Raw genomic sequence first — 25,571 nt, 5'->3', positions numbered from 1 at the left:
ACTGAAGGAGAAAAAAATACATGATTCAATTTTCTTCTATTTATGACACTCAAGAGTTGACCTCAGCCTAAGTGAAACCTGTTTTAAGTTCAATTAAAGAATAGAGCAAGAAAGCCAACAACTCAAGCAAATCGTACTATTCCTATGAGGTGACGACTGAAAAACACTGTTTTCCTTATAAGATCACGTTAATGGCGCCAGCATTCCTATACAGATGAAGAATCCAAACTCCTAGACACAATCTCTGATCTCAACTGTGCTTCTATAATACAAATTACAGCTCATATACCAACTATAAAGCTCTTCCTTAGCTGCACAAACATCAGAGGTTAGATAGCTTTGAGGAAGTAATAAACTATCCTAAGTTTAAAAGCAGTACAGCAACAACAAAAACCCTAAACCCACCATAGTTAGGCATTATCCAGGAAGTCATCAATAAACGTTTGAAGAAATAGATTACAATTGCATCTCGGCACCATCTGTTATTTGGGAATTTTGACTTATATAAATGTCAGTGTTTTTGAAATTAATTCAAGAATATACATGTTTATATATAACAAATAGTAATAACTAAGAAGTTAATGAATGCTAAATGACAAATACAGACTGACTTAGGGAAAATATAAACCCAGTATTTGGCATTCAGAGACCCCCCTACTGTTAGGACTCTGTCATGTGATATGCAACTTCCATAACCCAGCAGAGACTGCTCACAGGCAGTTTTTGGTGTTTAACACAGCAGGTAGTATTGACTGTAAGCTGTTTTTACTCCTTAAAACTATCACCTACATGAAATATACCCAACTGCCAAGGTCAGTGAAAACTGAAGAACTGATGAATTCTTTTAAATATAGCCTAACCTACTTTAGGAATGACCAAGTGATAACATGGTACCCTCTTCTCTTTGTGGCAGGGCTTAAGACAGACAGACCTGCCCGTTTCACTGTTAACTTCAATGCTCCCAGTCTGAATCCACAGTGGTCTGTCAGACACTGTTAGGGAGCAGCAGGACTCGTCACTGTCTGATGTAATAGCTGCCATTTGTTGAGACCTATGGTAGAAAAAACCAAGTTAACAAAAAGTCACTTGAGTTCTTTTTAATCCATTTTACCAAAAATAATTTAAAAATAAGAGCAATATTCAGTTGAATTTTCACAATGGATTTATTCTGGATAATTTACTTGGCTTCATAGAAAGCCAAGCTTTGGTACTGAAAGGAAGACTTGAGAGCCGGGTAGACACACCAGCCTTGGCCAGGAGAGGGCACTCTCTGGCCCAAGTCAAATCAGCAGCAAAATGTCGTGGGGCACACCAAAATGTTGCCCTCCAAGCAAACTCAAGAGAGGAAATGCTAACTCACTTTTAAGTATCCTACCAAAAAGTGTACCAGTCTAACACGAGGGCAATGTTGGATTAAGTCCTGCCTCAGGATTCAAGGGCTGAGTTCCTATCTATATAACACAGTGAGCTCCACGAGGCTGTTTTGCAGTATGACCAAAAACTACCTTAACCCCTTTCTCTTTTAATCCCAAAGACCTCTCTTGCCTGTTATTCAGGACCTAATCTTCTGGATTAAATATCATTTGGCGCAGCGCTAAGGCTCTACTTGGGGTAGGTGCTGTTTCCCATTCTGGAGAGCTTGATGCAGCTCCCCACTAGTATGCACCCTGGCGGCAGGAAGCAATGGCTCAGATATTCGAGACCCTTCCACCGACATGGGAGACCCTGATGTATTTCCTGGCTCCAGCCTGGTCCAGCCCCAGCTGTTAGAGCCATTAGGGGAGTGACCCAGAAGATGGAAGATGTGTCTCTGCCTTTCAAATACAGAAAAAATAAAATGAACATGGTAAAGCTTTCTTACGCTTTCAAAATTTAATCTTTAATTACTAAGCACAATTCACACAAAGAACTGCTATTTTAAGCCTTATTTTCAAACATACTTGTGTCCTTACTTCCCTAAAGTATGAGTAAGAAAAAATTCACCTATCACATCAGCATAGTCAACTAAGGGCTCATTGATGTAGATAGTAGTCCTTCTAATAATCAGAACCAATGGCATGTAGAAACCTTTTTAAAAAGCCTTTTCTAACATTAAAAAGGACAAATTTTTTATACACCTGATGTACAAACACAATTACTTCTGAATTTTAACTAAATGGAAAGCAGGGTTTATAAATGAGGTTTAATAATGAGGTTATCTGCCCTTTTGTTCATGGGAACAATTAAACATACCATTAACCATAACGCAACAGCAATCACACGAGTAATCTGAATGTACTTAAGACTTTGTCTTTTGATTTTCTCTCCATAAGTACAACTTTTATTATTAAAGAATCTACTTTGGGACTGTTGTAGCATACCAGGTAAATTCTCCACCTGTAAAGCCAGCATCCCATATGGGTGCCAGTTCAAAACCTGGCTGCTCCACTTCCTATCCAGGTCCATACTGATGTGCCTGGAAAGCAGTAGAAAATTGCCCAAATGCTTGGGCACTGCACCCATGTGAGAGACCTGGAAGAAGCTCCAGACTCCTGGCTTTGCCTAGCCATTGCAGTCATCTGGGGAATTCTCTCTCCCCCCATCTCTCTAACTTTGCCTTTCAAATAAGTAAGTCTTAAAAAAAATGACTCCAGACAAGGAGTCTAGATGATCAAAGAAAGCCCTCATCTTATCTTTTGCACTCCTCGCCTGCACCCCATGTGAGCTATTAACAGACCAGTCTCCCACCACAGCACCTGGCCGGTTATGTCTAAGACAAGCTTCCCGGGGCCAGCGCTGTGGCGCAGTGGGTTAACACCCTGGCCTGAAGTGCTGGCATCCCATATGGGCACCAGTTCGAGTCCCAGCTGCTCCACTTCCAATCCAGCTCTCTGCTTTGGCCTGGGAAAGCAGTAGAAGATGGCCCAAGTCCTTGGGCCCCTACATCCATGTGGAAGACCCGCAGGAGGCTCCTGGCTCCTGATTGGCGCAGCTCTGGCTGTTGCAGCCATCTGGGGAGTGAACCAGCGGATGGGAGGACCACTCTCTCTGGCTCTACCTCTCTCTGTAGAGACAAACTTCCCCTTAGTGTGTTCAGGGTCTCACTGAAGTTTCTTGAGAAATGTAGCCACTCATACAGGATCTCTATCCATCTGGAAGAACCAAATGGCTCTGACGTAGCAAATGCAGGGATACCCCCATGGAAAGGTGACAGCTGCACTGGAAACAGGCTTAGGTGCAACAAGGGCAACTATTCCTGGGAAGCGGCAGAGACCTAAAGGGCATAACACAACAGAGTCATCTTGGTTTTAGACCAAGAGCATGAAAAAATAAAGCAGAGGACATCAAGCTTACTGCAAACACAGTAGTTAAAAGTAAAAAATTACTCTATACTCATGCACCTATCCTTAATGTACAATGTAAAAGCAGGAAATGTATTAACTAGTACTTGTTTTACAATAAATATCCTGCTTTTCTAGCCTTAGTGCTGGTTTCCTAATCACTTATTTTTATGTTAAACAAACTGCACAGTTCTTCCCAGCATGCCAAGCCTCACACTAACATGTGCCACTCTCAGCCAGACTCCCTACTAAAATCTGTAGGAAAAGTGACAGAATTGTAATCAGCATCTCAGAAATGAACCATGGGTTAAAATGACTGTTCACTAGTAAACAGTCATGCCACACACAGAACAAGGCCTTGCAATGTAAGGCATTTCCCTCCTCAAATGGGGAAACAATCTTCTATTCAACCACACCAGTAGCAGTTTTAAAGATGTACAAGTGATGTCCACATTTTCACCAAGTGACAAAAAAACATTGAAACAGTAAGACAGCAGGTGCTCAGTGTAGGACATCTTTGCAAATTCACTAATTAACTTTTTAAAGCTGCCACGTTTAGGTTTCTAGCTCTATCACCTTCCGAAAAGTCTCCTAGGATATGACTTCTACAACTTGAGCCCAACCAGCTCAGATCCATCTCACATCACTTAAAAACAATCTGGGGTGTGTGCAGGGTTATCTTGTTAGTACTTAAGTGTCCAATCAGAATTACTCTTCCTCATTCACTTACAAGTACACCCACTTCTATTCACGCCATAAACTATGCTTGGCATAAGGGGCAGTGGAAACAGGAGTACTAAATTCCTGGAATTTGTGTTTCACATAAATGAACAGGAAAAGAGTTGAACATCTCCCTTTATCATAATCCCCAAGATCTCCAGTCCAATTACCCTCTACAAGATGCCTGTGAATATACCCAACTTCTAGATATTTGTGGTTATTGCTACTATGATGATTGAAATGTTTATATAATAACACTGCTATAACATTTTCATCTATACTATGTTACAGAAAAGTAATATTAAGTTACCAGAATGAAATCTCACTAACACACACACAAAATAGTGGTAACAACAGCAACTATTTATATAGATCTTTACTGCTTTAAATATTTCACAATTACCTTATTAAGGAGGTGTTGTTATTCTCCCCATTTCACAGATGAAGGCATTGAAGTAACCTGCCTAAGATCACACTGCTTGTCTTTTAAGTGGCAGATCCAAGTCAAGCTTTGAATCTAGGAAATCTGGCTCAAGAGGTTGTACTTTCAACCAGGTGCCTAAAAAGTGAGAAAATGATTCTTTGCTCAATAAAAGCTTGCTGTGGAGCACTACTACTACAAAAATGTTAATGCTCCAACTCACTTGCATCACTGACAAGTTATCTACCCAACTCTATCTTTTACACTCAAGCGGATGACACTCACCTTTCTTGAAAAACACTGAGCATTTTGCCTCTCTTGTAGCCTCCCTCCAGGCCACTCTGGTTGGAGGTCTCTGACTTCAATAAATCTTGCTCTTAAATACCCCCCCAAAAAAAAACCTCGAACAAGCAAAAAATTCTATTATAATTTATATGGGGAAAAATTATACTTCTAGGGTTTTTCAATAGTTTTTAAATGATTCTTTGTGTAAGAACTAAGCAAGAAATGCTAAGCGTTAGAAAATTACCTGAAATAACCTCCATAAAAAGCCTTTCCTAATACTTGATACACATAAGTCCAAACTCTTTTTTCGTTTCAGAGAAAAGGAAAAAAAGTGTGATAGCAATCGCCTAACACTTTAAGCTATGAAGTATTTGGTTTTCCTTCTAAATACTGACAACCAGGATAGAAATTATAGGATGGAATTTTATTCATGCTTTCTGATTAAGACTGAGATTTCTAAGGCAATAAAAGGAGGTAACTGTCACAATCTCATAGCACAAGGAACACTCCATACTTAAATGATTCTCTTCAACTTTTTAAATGAGACATTTCAAAAATATCAGAAATTTGAAAAAAAATACTTAATTCTTGTTTAAGTTTTTAAGATTGATCTTTCTTAATATCAAAGCTTTATAAAGCTGCTTTACAAAAATTGTGTTCAACAAAAGGTTCATTAAGTTAGACAATGTACTACAGCCATCTAAGTTATTTGATTGAAAAATGAAGACTGATGCAGAAATTCAACATTTTGATAAACCATAACTTTTGAATAAAGTATTTCCTTTACACTTCCTCTCAATCTTTCATTTGTGCCAGAATCTGTAAGAAAAAGTTCAGCAATTCTTTCGTAAGTAATTAAAGACATTAACATTTGACTCAAGGCATGATATAAAAATTAACTCCTACCAAAGTGTGGTGTAGAGAATTACGATAGAATCTTATTAGGGTTATACACATTATGTCAAAACATTTGTTTTCCATTAATTGTACTGACATGAAAAGGGAGTCAAAAAATTAGTATATATCTTATGAAAATACGCAATGGTATGTAAACAACTTGAGTTTTGCAAAGTAACTTAATTCCACTGCTAAAATAATTTAAATGGTTTTATTTCTATACTTGTAAAATCATCCCCAAAAAACTGATTTTGTCACTGGAAGGGAATAGCTTTAACTAAAATTACTCGAAAAAAACTTAACAGGCAAACTAAGTCACACCAGTTCAAGTTTTACTAAGGGGCAATTACAGTTCTTAAAAATGGGGGTACCATGGGTATCATGGGAGACAGTATTTCCTTGTGCAGGACTGACTGCAGGCTGATCAGAAAGGAATCTGAGGGCCAGTGCTGTGGTACAGCCGGTCAAAGCCAACACCTACAGGGCCAGCAGCCATATGGGCACCAGTTCAAGTCCTGGCTGCTCCACTTCAGATCCAGCTCCCTGCTAATGCACATGAGAAACTAGGCTCCTGGGCCCCTGCACTCATGTAGGAGACCCAGAAGAAGCTCCTGGCTTTGGTCTGGACCAGTCCTGTTCATTGTGGCCATTTGAGGAAAGAACCAGCAGATGGAAGATCTCTGCTTCTCCTTCTCTCTGTAACTCTGCCTTCCAAATAATTAATTAAAAATAGAACAGCAGCAACAAAAGAACCTGAAAGGCAGACAAAAGCATAGCATATTCCAATCACAGTACTAAGAAAGACTGAGTGACTTAATTTCTGAAAACCTCCAGAACAGTTCTATCCCAAATTCAAGATTTCTATCAAAAAACAGATTGTGGATGGACAGTGGTGATGACTACAAAACAAGGTAAATGTAATGAATGAAACAAACTGATGAATTCTATGTCTATTTGATGATTTTTAAAATACAGCCCAAAATTACAGCACTCTATTACTATGACCAGGAAAAAAGTACTTCCACTTAATGCCACAAAGAAAGGAATATTCTAAATCCTGTTTGAATCTATGGTAAATCTGTTAACTGAGTGAAGATTAAACAATTGTTTATCTTCTCATCTTTGGTGTCAAGTATCCCTGGTAAAGACAGAGGTAACCTGGAAAACTAAAATAGACATCTAGAAACCATGCTTTTTAAACTCCCTATTCCTTTATTCAAAATAGCATAATAGAGTGTATTAATTGATAATGCTTTCATTTCTTCATTCTACTCTATCTTTACTAAGTAAAGGTAACACAGTTAAGTGCAAACTGTAAATACAGAGCATGAAGAGTCTACCAACTAAGTCAAAGCCAGGAAACATTAATACAGCATACCTGTTTGACTTTCTCCTGGCAACTCACCAGCCTCAGCCGCTTCTGCATCTGGCATTTCCATTACTCACCATTTTAATAACTAGAATATTAGTATAAAGTAAAACCCAAAATTGCCCCAACTTACACATTACGTCTTCATTCTCTGGAAAACTCCCTGTTGGAAGCCATCAACAAGCACAAATCCTTCAATGAAAACATGATCAGCATCTGTCCACCTCTTCTCTACATACTAATAAAAGTAAACCAACTGAAGAGAAAACTAAATTTTATGTCCACATTATTGATTTCTTAAGATATTTCCAATTCCCAATTCAGTTCCTCTATATAAAGGAAAACTGATAATCTTTAAGTGTGTGTTCCCAGGGCGCTTGCTGTGGCACAGCAAGTTAAGACAAAACCTAGGACACTGGCATCCCATATGAGCAGCACAGTTCCGATCCAGATCCCTGCTAATGCACCTGGGAAGCAGCAGAAGATATCCCAAGTCCTTGCACTCCTGCACTCACTCCTCCCTCTCACACTCTGCCTTTCAAATAAATAAATCTTAAAATAGACATGTCCTTCAATGGAACCAGTTTTTAGAAAAGTACAACCAGGAGCCAGCATTGTTGCATAGCTGGTAAAGCCAGTGCTGTGGGCTTTACTATCCTATACAGGGGCCGGTATGAATCCCACCTGATCCACTTCTGATCCAACTTCCTGGCCAATGGCCTAGGAAAAGCAGTGGAGGATGGCCCAAATGTTTGAGCCCTTGCCACCAACATGGGAGATCCAGATGAAGCTCCTGGCTGCTGGCTTCAGCATGGCCCAACAGTGGCCACTCGGCCAGCTGGGGAATGAACCAGCAGATAGAAAAACTGTCTCATTCAGATAAATCTTTAAAAAAAAAAAAAAAAAAACTGAAATGGATGTGCAACTCAATGTATTTTTAATTTAGAAACAACCCCATTAAAAGACAACAAATATTTGGGGCCAGCACTGTGGCTCACTTGGTTAATCCTCCGCCTGCAGCGCAGGCATCCCATATGGGTGCGGGTTCTAGTCCCGGTTGCTCCTCTTCCAGTCCAGCTCTCTGCTGTGGCCCGGGGAGGGCAGTGGAGCATGGCCCAAGTGCTTGGGCCCCTGCACCCGCATGGGAGACCTGGAAGAAGCACCATAGCGGCCATTTGGGGGGTGAACCAACAGAAGGAAGACCTTTCTTTCTCTCGGTCTATAACTCTCAAAAAAAATAATTCCTCTAGTTGATTTAATTATCAGTTCCATGTTCTTTGTCTGTAATCTATCTTCATATACAAATCCGTGCCTATTCCAGTATTCATTTACAATTACTATCATGTGAATGGGCTTCAGACTAACAAATCCTGGTTTATTTCACTGACATGTTTTGATTTTGGCCCCATGTCTGCTCATCACAGATTAAAAACATGTCCCTTCCAAATGAAGAGCTAGCTTCCTAGTCTGCAAATTCCAGAAAACTTAAAAAAAAAAAAAAAAAAAACACTTTGTAATGCTTTAAATTTCTAGAAATAAAAAATTTTTAGCTTTCACAGCCCCTGTGTCCTCACTTGGTTTCCCCTGTTAATACTTGGCTTTTGTCACTTAGACCACTGGAGATTTGGTATAAGCCCAGCTTTTTCTCTGCAAGGGGAAAAATACCCACTTGGGTTATCTCCACTCATTTGAAATATGTCAAAATGCCTACAACTACCCATCTCAACTCTTACCTGCATCTACACAATATACTGGACAAATTTATCCACCTCCCTATTTCTATTTCTATTTGTATAAAACTTTAATATACAGCTACACAAACTGTTTAAAACTTGTTTCTAGGGACTCCAACACTGGCATCCCATGTGGGCACGTTTTGAGTCCCTACTAAAATGCCTGGGAAACCCCTGTAACCATTGCAGGAGACCTGGAAGTTGTTCCTGGCTCCTGGCTTTTTGGACTGGCCCAGCACCCAGCCATTGTGGCTATTCGGGAAGTTGAATCAGCAGATGGAAGATTTTCTCTTTGCCTTTTAAATAAATAAATACAAAAAAAAAAAAAAAAAAACTTGTTCCCTTTAGAAACTTCCAATAAAATATTCCAGGCTACAAGTTTACAAAAGAGACTACTTTAGGATAAAACAAATTTGTGATTATACTTCAGCCATTGCCACAAAGGTATGAACTATAAAACTGCACGTTATTCTTGTACTCAACAATCTTGACTTCATTCTTTTTCTCCAAGGTTTCTAAAACAAACCAAGTATGGTTTATGCCACAAGAGCACATTTGCCAAAGCACCTGTCAACATCAGCAACATCTACTTTCAGAACCATGTTAAAACAGCCATATCATTACATAAAGCCTTAGAATTACATTTTAGCAACTTTTGTCTAAATCTTCCTCAACTTTAGACTGCAAACTTTCAAAAATACCTGAGTAAACAAGTTCACTAATCTAAATCAAATACTCAAAATATTTGTGGATACTACCTTGCAACCCCTCAATCACAACTTCCTTTAACCTGTTTAACAAAAATTTTTAATAGTATATTTGTTTCTGTTTGCAGGAAAGAATATGTTCAAGTGAAACATTCTTTTTTTAAAAAATTGTGTGTTTACTATCATCAAAAAGCATTGACTGAGTTTCCCCAGAAAAAAATCTTCCTTTGTAGAAATTGGTAATTAATGAACCAAGTCCATAACCTTAGGGAAGCTGATAGACTATTGATTTCCAATCTCCATTAATCTTTTCATTAGGAATTCCACTGTAACCAAGATATTTCAAATTGGATTATTTGGAATTTACAAAAAGCTACTTTCAGTTTCCAAAAGTGTCAAACTGAAATTATATCAAATTTAAAAGTTAGACACAAAAAGTTTGAAAGCAACTTTTTAAAAAAATCTAAAACTTGCCTCCACAGAGAATCAGGTACATTTTTACTAACAAGACAAAGCTAAAAATGTTAAGTAAGAAATCAAATCTTTGGGACAGATGGATTATAAAGAAAAATAGTAGGCTAGTTAGCTAGCCCCAAAAGCAATGATACCTGAGGCAAAAGATAAAACAGAAAAGTGATGAAATATTAAGATGAAAAATATGAAAAACCCACACATTTATGAGAAATTGGCAGGAGAAGGACATCAAATCTAGAAGCATACCAGACCTCCATGCTACAAAACCTCATTTTAAGAATATATTGATTCATCTATTATTATTTCAATTTTACCTATGCTCATAATATATTCTGATAGGGTAAATAGAAAAAATGTAAGCTTGATTTTTCATTTCCTCTCCACACTACTACAAAGAATAATTTTCTTCCATCTTGAAATTTTTCAAAGCTTTTTGAGAAACACACACAAATAATTTGGATTTAGTCGATTTTATTTACAGCTTTTTTTTTTTTTTACATTTCAGAGCATTCACAATTACATTTTCTCATTTTCTGACCTGCAAACAGATACCTTAAACGGAAATATTTTTTTAAAAAATTATCAAACTAGGTACATCCAAAATGCAACAATTACACATAATGACAATTAATTCACAAAGTGTAATTCACTAGGACGTATCCTAAGAATTTAGGAACAGCCAGTCAGGAGAAATCTGACCAAATTTAGCTATCAACCATTTACATATCCAGAAATCAAATGTATCTAAACTCCCAAACTAAAAGCTTGAAAGTTTTGTCAAATTCCCACAGGACAAAAGATAAAGATTCAAACCTATCCATTTTTTGACAGTGTTGATCCCAAATAGTAGCCTGTTTCCCCAGTCTAACTGAATAGTGAGCATTTGTTTGTGAAACACCCAGGTATCAAACTTTTACACCAATATGCACATAAAAAGGCTGTTCATTAATTTAAAAACAAGTAGTCATTAAATATCCACACTACTCTCCCAGCTCACTAGCCCTTACTACAATCCCAAATATGCAACCCATGTCACATAGTGACAGGCCATATTTTATATAGGTGTGCGTGTGTGTCTGCATATACACACACATACAGATTTAGGTACAAATGGCAATTAACAGTCCCTGCAAAAATTCAATTTCACTTGAGGCTATGGCTCCTATGCCTTGGGATGGTTTTAGAGTTCAGAACTGAAAAATACTGCTAAAATCTCACTTCCTTAAGACAAAATTTGATTGCATGTTCAGCTTAAGCTTCTCAGTCTAAAAATGGCTATAAGTTAAGTATAAAAAAGTCAGCCAACTGAGTGCAATTTCTCTCTCCAATTTGGCCAAGCTACCTCATAGAAATTATTCCTGACTAGACTAGAATATCTGTGGTGCCTTCCAATGGTCCTTGCCTACCTTACTGTCCATGTTCACGTTTCAAACTGTGTCAAAAGAGCCCGCACTTCAGGGGTCAGCTGCTTGGCTGCCTTGGCTGCCTCTGTGATGGCCTTACGATATAGGCCCTTTCTCTTCTTATTAAACCGTGACTGGAAGTTTTCTAAAAAGGGAGAGAGTTGCGAAAGAGCAAGGAAAGATGTTGTTGGAGACCCAAACCATGAAATACGGGCCTCCTGTCGGATTAATAGGCCATTATCTTTCCGACTCACTGTTATAGTAAGAATACGAGCTGGCCACCAAGGAAAGCCATATATCTTAGCCCAAACAATGTCCCCTACACATATGGTCCTGCCATCTGGTGTGATGCATTTAGAGACGTTTTTGGAAAAGATTTTCATTTTCAAAGAATTACTGAGCTTTTTCTCTTCCTTTGAAGAGGAGGAAGTGGAGGTGGAAGGTGCATGCATACTGCCTGGAGGAAAATCAAAGCTTTCAGAAGAGCTACACTCTGAGTTGGAAGATTTCAAATCATCTGTGCTATCAATGCTACACACTGAAGCACTGGAAGAGTCAGATTTCTTTTGATTTAGGGTCATGTAAACAGAGAGATTGCTTTTGCTGCCCTTTTTGCCCAATGTCTGTGGTTCATCCTGCTCACCAGGCACATGCACTTCATTTGTGTCCTGAACCTCACTGCTGGCCTCTTCAGGGCCTTCTGAGGGACTCTGCGTTTCTGAAGGGGCCTCACCTGCTGAGCGGGTAGAGGTGCAGCGGGACTGGGGTTTGGGCGCCATCTTGCCACTCCTTATTTTCTCAAGTCCCGTCTTCAGAGAAGAGTCATTTTCTTCATTCCTGTACCTCTGTGGTTTTAAACGAACCCGGGGAGGAAGGGAACCTGAGCTAGGATTCTGATAGCGACGTGTGAAATGGACTTTTGAATGCGCATTTTTGGAAGTAGAGGTTTCACTTTGCTTCTTTTGTGCCTTTTCTTTGGCAATTTTCAACACTTCCCGAGCTTTCGCATGATCCATATTCTTACTCTGGAGCACTTTTTTAGTATTTAACTGAGCTTTTGATGTATTTGCCTGAGCAGAAACTTTAACTACTCTGCCTCTGCTGTGAGCAATATTGGAAACTTTAACCACGGCATTTCTTTTCTGGCTTTCATTTTGGTTTTTCCCATCCACTTTATGGTCAGTTTTCAGTTTTTTGTTCACAGTAGTTACACTTTCATTTCTCCGCTTTTTGTCTTCATATTTAGTAGAGTCACTTACACTACTACCTTTTCTGATTTCCTTTTTTTCAGCAACGACACTGTTTTTACATTTATCACATAGGACTTGCCTGGGGCGTAGTTTAATAGCATTCATTATTGATGTGGGTTCTTCCCTGTACATTTTTCGTTTGGGTCGCTTAATTTTCCGAGGAGGTGGCTGAGGTATTGATTGGTTATATGTGTCCCTGATAAACAAAGGGGGAGGATAAGGTGCTCCTTCGTGGAAGAGAGGTGGTGGTTTGGAAGTCCACAAGCTTTCAGCCAAGTTCAGCTCAGGCGGTGGGACAGGAGAAGGTTCCTCAAGAGCAGCACCATTCACTTCGCGCTTGACCTCTATCCCTTCTTGGAATGTGTTACTTTGCAGCTGCATGGCTTCCGGTTTATCCTTATATTCCCTTTTGGGAAATACTGTCACAGGGATCCCATGAGGCCCAAACCTTTGAAAAAAATAAAACACAAGTCATCAAGTTAGTTATCTGTAATTCAATTTCTTAAACATAAAGAACACTTCCTGTTTTTTTTATATGATCTTTCCTGAAACTACTTCATATTAAAAAGTAAAGCATCAACACAAGCATCTACTGGCTAACTTTCCAAAAATCTCAAAGACCTCTACTTATTTTGGTTCTTCATTGCAGGTAAAAACAGAAACACTCCAAGTGTTTATCAAAGGCAATACCAGAAAAGCTAATTTTACCTAAAATAGACCATTCCAGTTTTCAACCAGAAAGGATGTGTTATCAGATAGTTTAATAGTAAATATCATGTGATATAACACTGAAGCATATAACACTTTCAGAAAATGCAAGCATAAATTTGTAACATACACAGATATCTTTGTCTAGTTAAAATAGCTTTCAAAACCTAAAACTCAAATTCAGGGGCCAACATTGTACTATGATGCTGGCATCCCACACGGGCATTGGTTCGTATCCCGGCTGCTCCACTTCTGATCCATTTCCCTGCTAATGGCCTGGGAAAAGCAGTGAAAGATGACAGAAGTGCTTGGGCCCCTGACACTCATACGGGAGACCCAAAAGCTGCTCCTGGATCCTGGTTTTGGCCTGGCCCAGCCCTGGCTATTGTAGCCAAGTGTAGCGTGAACCAGTGGAAGGATAATCTCTCTCTCCAACTCTGAGTTTTTTTTAAAGTAATAATAAAAAAACTCGGATGCAGCTAATTACCCAAAAATACCCCATCAGTAAAATCCCATCTTTACTTATTAACAGCTAAAGATTTCAAAGAAGTTGCTCCTTTACTCTTACATCCTTAACTCAAGGCTCCCCAGTCTGCCTGCAAAAGAAGCCAAACACACCAGAAATCAAGAAACTCAAATTACCTCCAAAGAAGACAGGGTTTCAAGCTTTTAGAGTCATATTCCACATTAATAAATATTTTTTTAAAAAAACTAATATTTTCCTGGGGTCACTGCTGTGGCACAACAGGTTGAACCACAGCCTGCAATGACGGCATCCCATGAGAAATATCAGTTGAAGTCCCACCTGCTCCACTTCCTATCCAGCTCTCTTCTAATGTGCCTGGGAAAGCAGCAGCAGATGGCCCAAATGCTTGGGCCCCTGCAATCCATGTGGGAGACTTGATTTCCAGGCTCCTGGCTTCTGCCAGGAATGTCCTAGCCAATGTGGCCATGTGTGGAATAAGGAAGCAAATGGAAGATCTGTCTCTCCCTTGTCTTGTTGTAACTCTGCCTTTCAAATGAATAAACCTTCAAAATTTTTTCCCATTATAACCCAATAAAAACGTTTGTGTCTGTATACATGTATGTATTAAAGGCAACTTCAAAATGCAAAATGGAATTAAAAATTTGTAAGTAAATATGCATGAATATAAACACTTAAGCAAAAGTTTCACCCAATACATAACTTTATGATACTTGTTGACTGTTCAAAAGTATTTAACAGGGGGCCAGCGCTGTGGTGCAGCAGGTTAACGCCCTGGCCTGAAGCACCAGCATCCCATATGGGCGCCGGTTCGGTTCAAGTCCCGGCTGCTCCACTTCCAATCCAGCTCTCTGCTATGGCCTGGGAAAGCAGTAAGATGGCCCAAGTCCTTGGGGCCCTGCACCCGCATGGGAGACCCAGAAGAAGCTCCTGGCTTCAGACTGGCGCAGCTCCAGCCATTGCGGCCAATTGGGGAGTGAACCATCGGATTAAAGACTTTTCTCTCTCTCTCTGCTTCACGTCTCTCTGTGTAACTCTGACTTTCAAATAAATAAATAAATCTTTTTTAAAAAAGTATTTAACAGAATATAATTGTAGCATTAATCGTAAAGTAAAAGTGCTTAGAACCCAAGAATCAGGTAATCAAGGTAGAACCCCTGAAACTAGGCCCAAATATTTTCTTTCCTTTTTATTTTTTTGTCTTTTTTTCCCTAGAGAACAAGTTAATGCTCTAAAACAAGGTTGAGAATACCTTTGTTAGGAAGAAACTTTGAGATCAGGTTCTGACACTTGCAGACATACCTAAACACATGAAATGAGAAAGACCCTACGAACAAACAACACATACCTGATTCTAATGCCTAAATACTTTTCTTCCTAGTCTGTTACCTTGGCCATAAATTAACATTACAGCAAATATTTATCAAAGATGGAAGAGAATAGCCTTTTCACCTAACACAGGACTAGCTTGGGTCTGGGATAGACCAAAAAGGAAAAAGACTCCCTCCTCACTGCATCAGACTTCCCGGAAAGTTACTTTATATTGTAGCATCACATGTCAACTGTTTACTTCCTAAATGCAAATCACTATGATCATGTAACCTTTTTTATATAGTCACATTTTGAAGATGACAAAAGAGGCAATTTTTGTGTTTTACTATACGCAACATACTGCTGACTTACCGGAAGGGAGACCACTATTTGTATTAACACATTTTTCGAATTCATAGACCATTTCACCCCATTGACCTTTAACATTTCCATAACTAAACAAAGAAAATGCCCTTATCAGAAATAACTAAACCATCATTATCTTCATGTTTGAATAACCTTTCATAGCTATCTCCTATCAAATGTTTGTACCCTTAAATCTATACTGAATATCACTTCCTACCTTGAAGGATTCAAGTCAGAATTAACAGCTCAATAAAGTTTACCCATTTTTTCAGGCCTAAAATTCATTTTAAGTAAACTGATTCTTCAGACAATTTATTAGAGGTTCACATCCAGATTTTTTCGTTTCCCTCATAAACATATAAAATACTGAACCACAAAATGTTTTTAGTAACACTGAGAAGCACTTCATTGGGTAATGACAAATCCGAGTTATAAGCTACCAACAGAAGAAAGAAAAATATAAAGGAAGCCAAAACTGGTACTGTGGGTGGTAAATGGGAAAGCGAGCTACTACTACTAAAAGGTCCTCTAGAGACCAGAAAGATAACTCAAAGAGAGGAAGAGGAGGGTCATGTCCACTCCATCTCAGTAATGACATTATCACAACTACATGGACAACACAAAATATATAGATGAGTGTTATCTGACTAAAGATGGAGACACTAGTTATAAAAACAACTTCCTCAGCTGTTACAGTCATTTGGGGCATGAACCAGTGGATGCAAGATCTGTCACTCAAGTAAATGCAATAAACTTTAAAAATAGGAAGAATAGGAACAAATTAAAATATATTAATAATTATGCTAAGTGGTTTTTTTTTAAAAAAAAAAAAGCTGATATTCTGCTCATCAGCATTAACTTCACAGAAACCTCAAAAAATTCATCTTTGATTTAGGATTATAATCATCTCATTCCAGTTTACAACAGTTTAACAGGGCACTACTAAATCTATTTACTTCCTGCAATAAGTAATGCCAAGCTGAAACTGTAGGAGGAATTTTTTTTAAGATTTATTTTATTTATTTGAAAGACAGAATTACAGAGAGCAAAAGGTCTTCCATCCGCTGGTTCACTCCCCAAATGACCGCAACAGCCAGAACTGAGCTGATCCGAAGCCAGGAGCCAGGAGCTTCTTCTGGGTCTCCCATGCAGGTGCAGGGGCCCAAGGACTTGCCCGTCTTCCACTGCTTTCCCAGGCAATCAGCAGAGAGCTGGATCAGAAGTGGAGCAGCCAGGGTTTCACTTCACTTCACTTCAAGCTAGGGCTTTTAACCCATTGTGCCCCAACACTGGCCCCAAAATTCTTTTTGAAATAGTATACAATAAAAATAAAAGGAATAAAAAACCAGAGATATGGCAAATTTCAAGCAGAGATTCTGAGAAATACAACGTTCAAAAAGAAAAATCCAGAAGGGTGAATTGAGCTACATCTCCGTACTGGTTGGACCAAACCTCCCTCCCAGCAAACAACCAATAGATAAAAGGAAACCCCTTCCCCAGAATTCTATTTTCATAAAAAAAATATGCAATTCAATATTAACAGCCAGATTTATTTTATGTTAAGCACATATTTTTAGAAAATACCTCCCCTTACAATAAGCAACAAATTAAATCATAAAAGAGGGGAAACTGTGAAGCAAGCTTATTCTGGCTTGAATTCATTACTTTTTGAGATTAGTATTATGTCAAAGCTTAACCTCATGACAAAGGAATAGCAATGTCACAGAAAAGTTTACAAATTATGTACATCTATTCCATTAAAAATGAATCATCATGCAACCCAGCAATCCCACTTCTGGATATATATCCAAAAGAGCTAGCTGAAAGCATTATCTCAGAGATATATGCAGTACCATATTCAACAGCAGCAATATTCACAAGAGCCACAAGGTGGAAGCAACCCAAGTATCCATCAGCAAATGAAAGGATAAACAAAATGTGATATGCATATACACTTACACACACTCAGCACAGTATTTTCCAGTCTAAAAGACAATCACATCACATGCTACAACGTGGATGAGTAGTCTTGAGAGCATCATGGTAGTATGAGTGCACTTACATAAGGAATTTAAATTACAGTAATCCCAACTAATCTGGTATTTCACTTACCACAGTCCAAAAGTCTAAGCAAAGTTCCAGAAATAATACCTAAGTTTTAAGTAAATTTCATTAGAGTGTATTTCTATAATTGTTCTATTAGTTGTAAATCTCTTACTGTGCCTAATTATAAATGGGACTATTATAGGCATGAATATATAGGAAAAAACATAATATATAGAGAGAATTTTCAACAACTTCCAGAAGGGGCAAGCACTTGTCCTGGCAGTTAAGCTGCCTGTTGTGATACCCACATCCCAAGTGTCTCGAAGAAAATACATGTGGGACTGGCACTGTGGTGTAGCAGGTTAAGGCTCAGCTTGCACTCTCACATGGGCGCTGCTAAGAGACCCAGCAGCTGTACTTTCAGTCCAGTTCCCTGCTAATGTGCCCACGAAAGCAGTGGAAGATGGCCCAAGTGCTTGGGCCTCTGCACCCAAACAGGGGACCCAGAAGAAGCTCTCAGCTCCACACTTCATCCTGACACAGCCCGGGCTGTTGCAGCGAGCTGGGGAGTGAAAAGAAGATGGAAGCTCTGTCTTTCCCTTTGAATTTGTAACTCTGCCTCTCAAACAAAAAACCCAAAACTTAAAAAAAAAATGAAAATTTTTTGAAGTTCGTGAAAAATGAACACTATCAAAAAACTGTAACTGGATTTCCAAAGAATTTTTTTTTTTGACAGGCAGAGTGGACAGTGAGAGAGAGAGAAAGGTCTTCCTTCCATTGGTTTACCCCCCACAAATGGCCGCTGTGGCTGGTGTGCTCTACTGATCCAAAGCCAGGAGCCAGGTGCTTCCTCCTGGTCTCCCATGCGGGTGCAGGGCCCAAGCACTTGGGCCATCCTCCACTGCACTCCCCAGCCACAGCAGAGAGCTGGAATGGAAGAGGAGCAACAAGGACAGAATCCGGCGCCCCAACCGGGACCAGAACACAGGGTGCCGGCACCGCAGGTGGAGAATTAGCCTAGTGAGCCATGGTGCTAGCCCTTCAAAGAAATTTTTATCATCACTTACTTACTTAGAGGCAAAGACATAGAAAGAGACAAACAGCACTGGCTGGTTCAATGCCCAAATGCCCTCAAGAGCCATGGCTAGGCCAGCCCCAAGTCCACAGGAGGAGCACAATCCAGGTCTCCTATGTGGGTGACAGGAACCCAATTACTTGAGCTATCCACAGTACCTCCCTGGGTCTGCATTAGAAGGAAGTTTGAGTCAGGAGCTAGAGCCAGGAATCAAACCAAGGCACCCTGAGTCAACCAGTACGTTAAATGCCTACTCTGAATTTTAAATTTTTTGCAGCAAAATAAGCCTATCTTTTTAATTCAAACTTTTCAAACTTTTTGTAGTTCTGATATAAGACTGTTTTTCAGGCATCTACGGGGGTCTTGGAATATATGACATGAAAGACTGGAAACTACTCAAATTGATACAAACTGCTATAAAATGATGACTACCAGAAACTAGGGTGTTTCCTGCGGTGACTGTTATTTAATCAGTGTTGTATTTCATTTTAATAGATGAAAAAGTTCTGGAGACACACTGAACATCAATGTGAATGTACGTAACACTACTTAACTGTATACTTAATGGTTAACACAGTACATTTATGGGGCCGGCGCTGTGGCATACGTAGTGTCTAAGCTTCCACCTTTGGCACTAGCATCCCATATGGGCGCCAGCTCAAGTCTTGGCAGTTCCACTTCTGGTCCAGCTCTTTGCTATGGCCTGGGAAAGCAGAAGATGGCCCAAGTCCTTGAACCCCTGCACCCCTGTGGGAGACCCTGAAGAAGCTCTTGGTTTCAGATTGGCTGAGCTTCAGCAGTTGTGGTCATCTGGGGAGTGAACCAACAGATCAAAGATTCTCTCTCTCCATCTCTGCCTCTCTGTAACTCTGCCTTTCAAATAAATACATCAATCCTTCAAAAAAATAGCATATTCATGTCATGTGTTTTTTTTAACACAATCAAAAAAACCTTTTCCTTTATTTAGGTAAACACTTTGAAAAGTTTTATCAGAGACAATATGCTTGCGTGATGATAAAATTATTAATTAGTTCAAGGTATGTAACAAATACTGTAGAGAAACAGGAAAGCACTTAACAGGAGGGACAGTCAAAGGTGACAGCACCCTCAGGACACCACACAGCCTGTGTAACCTAAGCCTCACAGGACCAAACATCAGACACACTGAACTGGGGAACTCTCTTTATATAACATCCACGTTATATTACAATTGAATGTTAAATGTTTTCCTTCTCCATTTACTGGAAGAAAAAAAGCTTCAAAGGAAGTTTTTATTGGAAAAATTAATAAAATGAAATATAGGCTATAAATTAGGTAAAAGAACTCTTATCAATGCTTCCTGAGTTTGAAAACTAGCAGTTCTGCCAGAAAGTATCGTTGATCTTAGGAAGCAAATGCTGAAGTATAAGGGGTAGGGTAAAAGAGAATGATGTTTTCAACCTACTCTCCAATAATAAAGAAAAAAATGTTTACATGGAGAGTGATCAAAAATGTAGCAAAATATGGGGCCGGCGCTGTGTGTGTAGCTGTGTGGGTGTAGCTGGTAAAGCCTCGCCTGCAGTGCTGGCATCCTATATGGTTCGAGTCCCAGCTGCTCCACTTCTGATCCAGCTTTCTGCTATGGCCTGGGAAAGCAATAAGAAGATGGCCCAAGTCCTTGGGCCCCTGCACCCAAATGGGAGACCCAGAAGCTCCTGGCTCCTGGCTTTGGACTGACACAGCTCCAGCTGTTGTGGCCAATTGGGGAGTGAACCAGCAGGAAGACCTAGCTCTCTCTCTCTGCCTTTCCTTCTCTCTGTGCAGCAAAACACTAAAAATTCATGGCTCTAGATAAGCAGCTTACAAGAGGGACAGGCATTGTGGTTGACAGCTAAAAACACCAGCATAACCTACTGGAGTGTCTGGGATTGACTCCCACGTCTGCTTCCAATCCAGCTTACTACACATGCTGGGAGGCAGCAAATGATGGCCCAAGTACTGGGTCCTTGACACCCACAGGGAGACCCAGATAGAGCTGCTGGTTTCTGGCTTCAGTCTGACACAAACCTGGCTATTGCGGGCCACTGGGAATTGAACCAATAGATGAAAGATCTTGATCTGTTTGTCACTCTGCTTTTCAAATAAATAAAAATAAAATTTAAAAGCACAAGAGTTCTCTACATTTGAGATTATTTTAAAATAAAAAGATACTGTGCACTAAATTCCCATGCTGGACCTCTGTCCTCAGAGAGTTGTATTACGAGAGTTAACAGTAAAATTTGTTCTCAAAGATTTATTTCATTTAGGGTATTAAGTGGAGGATATTCTTATGTCTCCTAAGTTTTAGTTATGCCCAAGTGTCCAACTCCATCGCTTGTTTTCTTAGTTGACTCTTTAGTTAATAATAAAACTCATCCTCAAAGACTTACTTTCTTTTAATGCATTAAGTGGAGGATAGTCTTATGACTCATAAGTTATAGTTATGTCTAAGTGCTTGTAAAACATGTATCAATCTTGGGTGCTTCTTTAAAGTTAATTACGTTTCTAAAAAAAAAAGTGAAATTAACTTCGAGATGCAATGACTTTGAACAGCCCTTGTCTCAACTGTTGATGAACAATTTTTTTTTGTGTGCAAACTGTTGAATTCTTTACTTAGTATGCAGTTAGTCTTCTGTGTATTTGTATTAAGTTAACTGAAAATGGATCTTAGTGGAGAATGGGACTGGGAATAGGAGAGGGAGGAGGAGGGGTGGGAGTATGGGTGGAAGGGCGGATATGGTGAGAAGAATCACTATATACTAAAGTTGTACTTTAAGTGCCTGGGTCAAGGCAAGACCCCACTTTCAATTCCAGCTTCTTCTGATGAGCTCCCTGAGAGGTAAACAGGGATGACTCCAGTAACTGGGTTCTACCCATATGAAAGAGCCATCATTGAGTCCTTAGCTCTTACCTTTGGCCTGACCCAGCCCCATCTGTTATAGACATTTAGGGAATAAACCACTGTCTCTGTGCTTTTCAAATAAATAGAAATAAAATTAAATGAATGTTGGTGAGGATTGAGACTTAAACAAGCATTAAAATAAAGGTAGGGGCCAGCGTGGTGTCATAGTGGGTAAAGCCACCATTTGCAACATTGGCATCCCATATGGGCACCAGTTCGAGTCCCAGCTGCTCCCCTTCTGACCCAGCTCCCTCCGCATGTGCCAGGGAAAGCAGTAGAAGATGGCCCAAGTGTTTGCACCTGGCTCCTAGCTTCGGATCAGCGCAGCCAGCTGCAGAGGCCATTGCGGGGTGAACCAAAGGAAGGAAGACCTTTCTCTCTCTGTGTGTGTCCACTATGCCTGTCAAAAAAAAAAAAAAAAAACCTTTCCCTTTCTTTGAAATGTGTCATTCTCAAAGGTAAGCCCTTCAAAATTATGCTTAAAAGCATACAGAAGACAGAATATAAGAACCAAATTTACCAATTAGACTATAACCTTCTCTTCGAGACAAAATTCATCGTTTTCCCACAAGAAATCCCCCCCTGAAGTGCTGGCAGTAAGAAAACGCTGAGAAAAACCCATACTTTCATTTTGCAAACAACTCTTCCTACCTCATTCCCTACTAAAATCTAAGTGTCATCTTTTTTTACTCAAACGGGGAAGTTATACTTTGCCAGTATTACTTAAGCATCTATAGATCCTTTCAAAGCATTTTAAAGATACAGACTCTACTATACACCACAGTACAACAGGTTGAGTGGATATTCAAGAAAACTCACACTAAGTAACCACAAGAGACGTTATCACATTCATCCAGTTTTGTCACTTATTACCTATTTCACAAAATATTAACATAGCACTTAGTAGGTACTAGGTACTAAAAACACACTTAGTTAAATTCAATATTTAATCACCATAGCACTCCTATTAGTAAGGTACTATTCCTAGGTCCATTCTGTAGCAGAGAGAACTGAAGCACAGAGGTTGAGTGACCATCCCAAGATCACAGAGTCAGTAAGCTAGACAGCCAGGATATGAATCCAGGAAGTCAGCCCAGCCAGGATGCTGACTACAGCCTCCCCTCAGCTCGACAAGTTACTTAACCTCTTCCCTTTCCACCTCTGCTTTTTTACTAACGGAAATAAGTTCACATGCTCTTTTCTGAATGCTGTGGAAACAGCTTTCAGAATACACAATTTTTCTGGTTTTCAGAAGATACTAAGCACCACATTATCAAGCCTATTAATATTTCAGCAGTGATGGCCAGCGCTGTGGCTTAACAGGCTAATCCTCCACCTTGCGGCGCCGGCACACCGGGTTCTAGTCCCGGTCGGAGTGCCGGATTCTATTCCGGTTGCCCCTCTTCCAGGCCAGCTCTCTGCTATGGCCCGGGAAGGCAGTGGAGGATGGCCCAAGTCCTTGGGCCCTGCACCCGCATGGGAGACCAGGAGAAGCACCTGGCTCCTGGCTTCAGATCAGCGAGATGTGCCAGCCGCAGCAGCCACTGGAGGGTGAACCAACAGCAAAAAGGAAGACCTTTCTCTCTGTCTCTCTCTCTCACTATCCACTCTGCCTGTCAAAAAAAAAAAAAAAATTTCAGCAGTGAAATCAAAGTACATTCACACTAAAGGGGATAGTTAAATAGAATAGCCTTATATCATTTCAGGTCAGGTTAAGTTTTACCACCAAAAAAACTCAGGTTTCAAAGCTTTTTGGATTCTTAATAGAATGGCCATCTCAATTAAGAAAGAACCTATGATAAGTAAGTACTTATCATAGTACACAGACTCTTGGGTCACTGCCACCCACATGGGAGACCTGATAAAGTTCCTGGCTTGTGGCTTCAGCCTGGACCAGCCCTGGCTGTTGAAGGCATTGGGGAATAAACCAGTGTATGGAAGATCTCTCTCCCTCTGTCACTCTGCTTCGGAAATAAATAAATCTCTCAAAAGGAAGAAAAAAAAAAAAAAAGAAAGAAATTCTATGTAGAGTGCTTGAGTTTGAGTATCAGCTGTACTCCCAATTCCAGCTTCCTGCTAATGTGAATCCCAGGAATCTTTAGAAGACAGTCCAAGTATTTGGGTCTCTGCTAAACACATGAGACTGAGTTCCAGGCTCCTCGCACTGGCCTGGCCCAGCCCTGGCTATTACAGGGGTTTGGGGAATCAACAAGCAGATGGGAGTTACACTTCTCTAACCAATAAATAGATTATAAAATTTTTAAAAAATCAATAAATGAATAAATGGAGAAAAGGACTATATTAAAGATTCCAGAGAACACCTTCCTGACCACAAGAATTTTACTCACATGTGGGTATGTGCCATAGCAGTTCATACACTTCTTGGGACACCTATATCATATATTAGATAACTGTGTTCAAATCCCAGCTCTAGCTTCCTGATAATGCACACCCTAGGGAAGCAGAAGTGGTTGTTCAAGTACTTTGGTGACAACTGCCACCCACGTGGGAGATGAGGATTGAGTTCCTAGCTCCCAACTTCAGCCTGGCCCAACCCTGGATATTGCAGGCATTTGAGGAATGACTCAATGAATAGATCTCCATCTCTTTCAAAGAAATAAAACAAAATTGGGAAAAAAAATATTTTTCCGCAATCTTTTAAAATAGTTTACTCAAGTGTCTGGTAATAATAATAGATAGAATTAAAAAGGAGAGAATGTTCCAACATGGGAAGCAGTCCACTCAGCAGACTCACAGAATGACAATTGCTTTAAGTAATACTCTGACCTCAGAATCAGCCCTTAAGGCTTCCTGGTCTGGCTGAAAAGCCTGTGAGACCATTTTAGGAATGCAAAGCCAAGACACTGCAGCAAAAAAAATGTTCAACATAAAGGTTCTCTGTGAGACCACAGTGGAAAGTGGCCAAAGAAGGATGTACTTTTCTCTAAAGGGAGAGAACTTCCACTTTGCTTATGACCTTGTCTAAATACTGACAGAGTTTGTGGATTCAAAAGGCTTCCATTAACCTAGGCAGCTCATGTCAAGAGCCTCAGGTGGTCACTGAGGTCATACATAAGAGTGTTAATTGTTAAATTAACAACAGGAGTCACTGTGCCCTAACTCCCCATGCAGGACCTCTGTCCTCAATGAGTTGTAATAGGAGAGTTAACTGTAAAACTAGTTCTCAGTTTTGTTTTGTTTTTTTTTTTTTTTTTTTTGCATGCATGTGTGTGCAAAATGTTGAAATCATTACCTAGTACAGAGTTGTTCTTCTGTGTATGAAGTTAACTGAAAATGAATCTTGGGGGCCGGTGCTGTGGCGTAGCAGGTAAAACTGCCCCCTGCAGTGCCAGCATCTGATAGGGGCGCCGGTTCCAATTCCGGCTGCTCCACTTCTGATCCAGCTCTCTGCTATAGCCTGGGAAAGCAGCAGAAGACGGCTCAAGTCATTGAGCCCCTGCACCTGAAGGAGACTCAGTTCCTGGCTTTGGATTGGCTCAGCTCCGGCCACTGTGGCCATTTGGGAAGTGAACCAGCAGATGGAAGACTTTCTCTAACTCTTCCTTTCAAATAAAATAAGTCAAGTCTCTCCTGATACAGCTTCTGGTTAATGCACCTGGGAGGCAGGAGATAATGGCCCACACCCAAGACTCAGATGGAGTTCCTGGCTCCTGACTTCAGCCTGGCCTAGCCATGGCTATTGTGGTCATTTGGGGAGTGATCCAGCTAACAGAAGATCAATCTCTGTCAACCTACTGTCCATCACTCTACCTTTCAAATACATAAACCTTTCAAAATTCTTTTCAAATTCAGTCATTTAGCATTTAGTGAACATTGATTTGTGCTGAATAAGCACTGAAGTTGACAATCTGTACTTCCTCTTCTGTACTTCACTACTGCTAGGACTAAGTCAACTAAAGCAAAACAGAATGTTATCTAATTTGGCCGGCGCTGTGGCTTAACAGGCTAATCCTCCGCCTTCCGGCGCTGGCACACCGGGTTCTAGTCCTGGTTGGGGCGCCGGATTCTATCCCGGTTGCCCCTCTTCCAGGCCAGCTCTCTGCTATGGCCCGGGAAGGCAG

The 25,571-nt window shown here is 40.0% G+C and overlaps 1 protein-coding gene across 7 annotated transcripts in view; it reads right to left on the bottom strand.

Annotated features, from left to right (window-relative positions):
* The window catches only part of PWWP2A (PWWP domain containing 2A), a 44,766-nt gene that overhangs the window by 6,984 nt on the left and 12,211 nt on the right, over nt 1-25,571 (bottom strand). The window contains exons 2-4 of one of the 7 annotated variants that reach the window (XM_062188732.1): nt 12,063-13,027; nt 4,444-4,599; nt 969-1,051 (exon numbers count right to left, since the gene is read on the bottom strand). In XM_062188732.1, coding sequence (XP_062044716.1) covers nt 4,511-4,599; nt 12,063-13,027 — 1,054 coding nt within the window. In that variant the 3' untranslated portion in view covers nt 969-1,051; nt 4,444-4,510. Of the gene's footprint in view, nt 1-894; nt 1,052-4,443; nt 4,600-9,904; nt 13,028-25,571 lie in introns of those variants that run through there. The other 6 variants (XM_062188733.1, XM_062188737.1, XM_062188735.1 and 3 more) reach the window with 6 other exon arrangements.

Source organism: Lepus europaeus, chromosome 4 (assembly GCF_033115175.1).
Source record: "Lepus europaeus isolate LE1 chromosome 4, mLepTim1.pri, whole genome shotgun sequence".
Lineage (NCBI taxonomy): Eukaryota > Metazoa > Chordata > Mammalia > Lagomorpha > Leporidae > Lepus > Lepus europaeus.
This window is presented reverse-complemented; position numbering and strand designations above follow the sequence as displayed.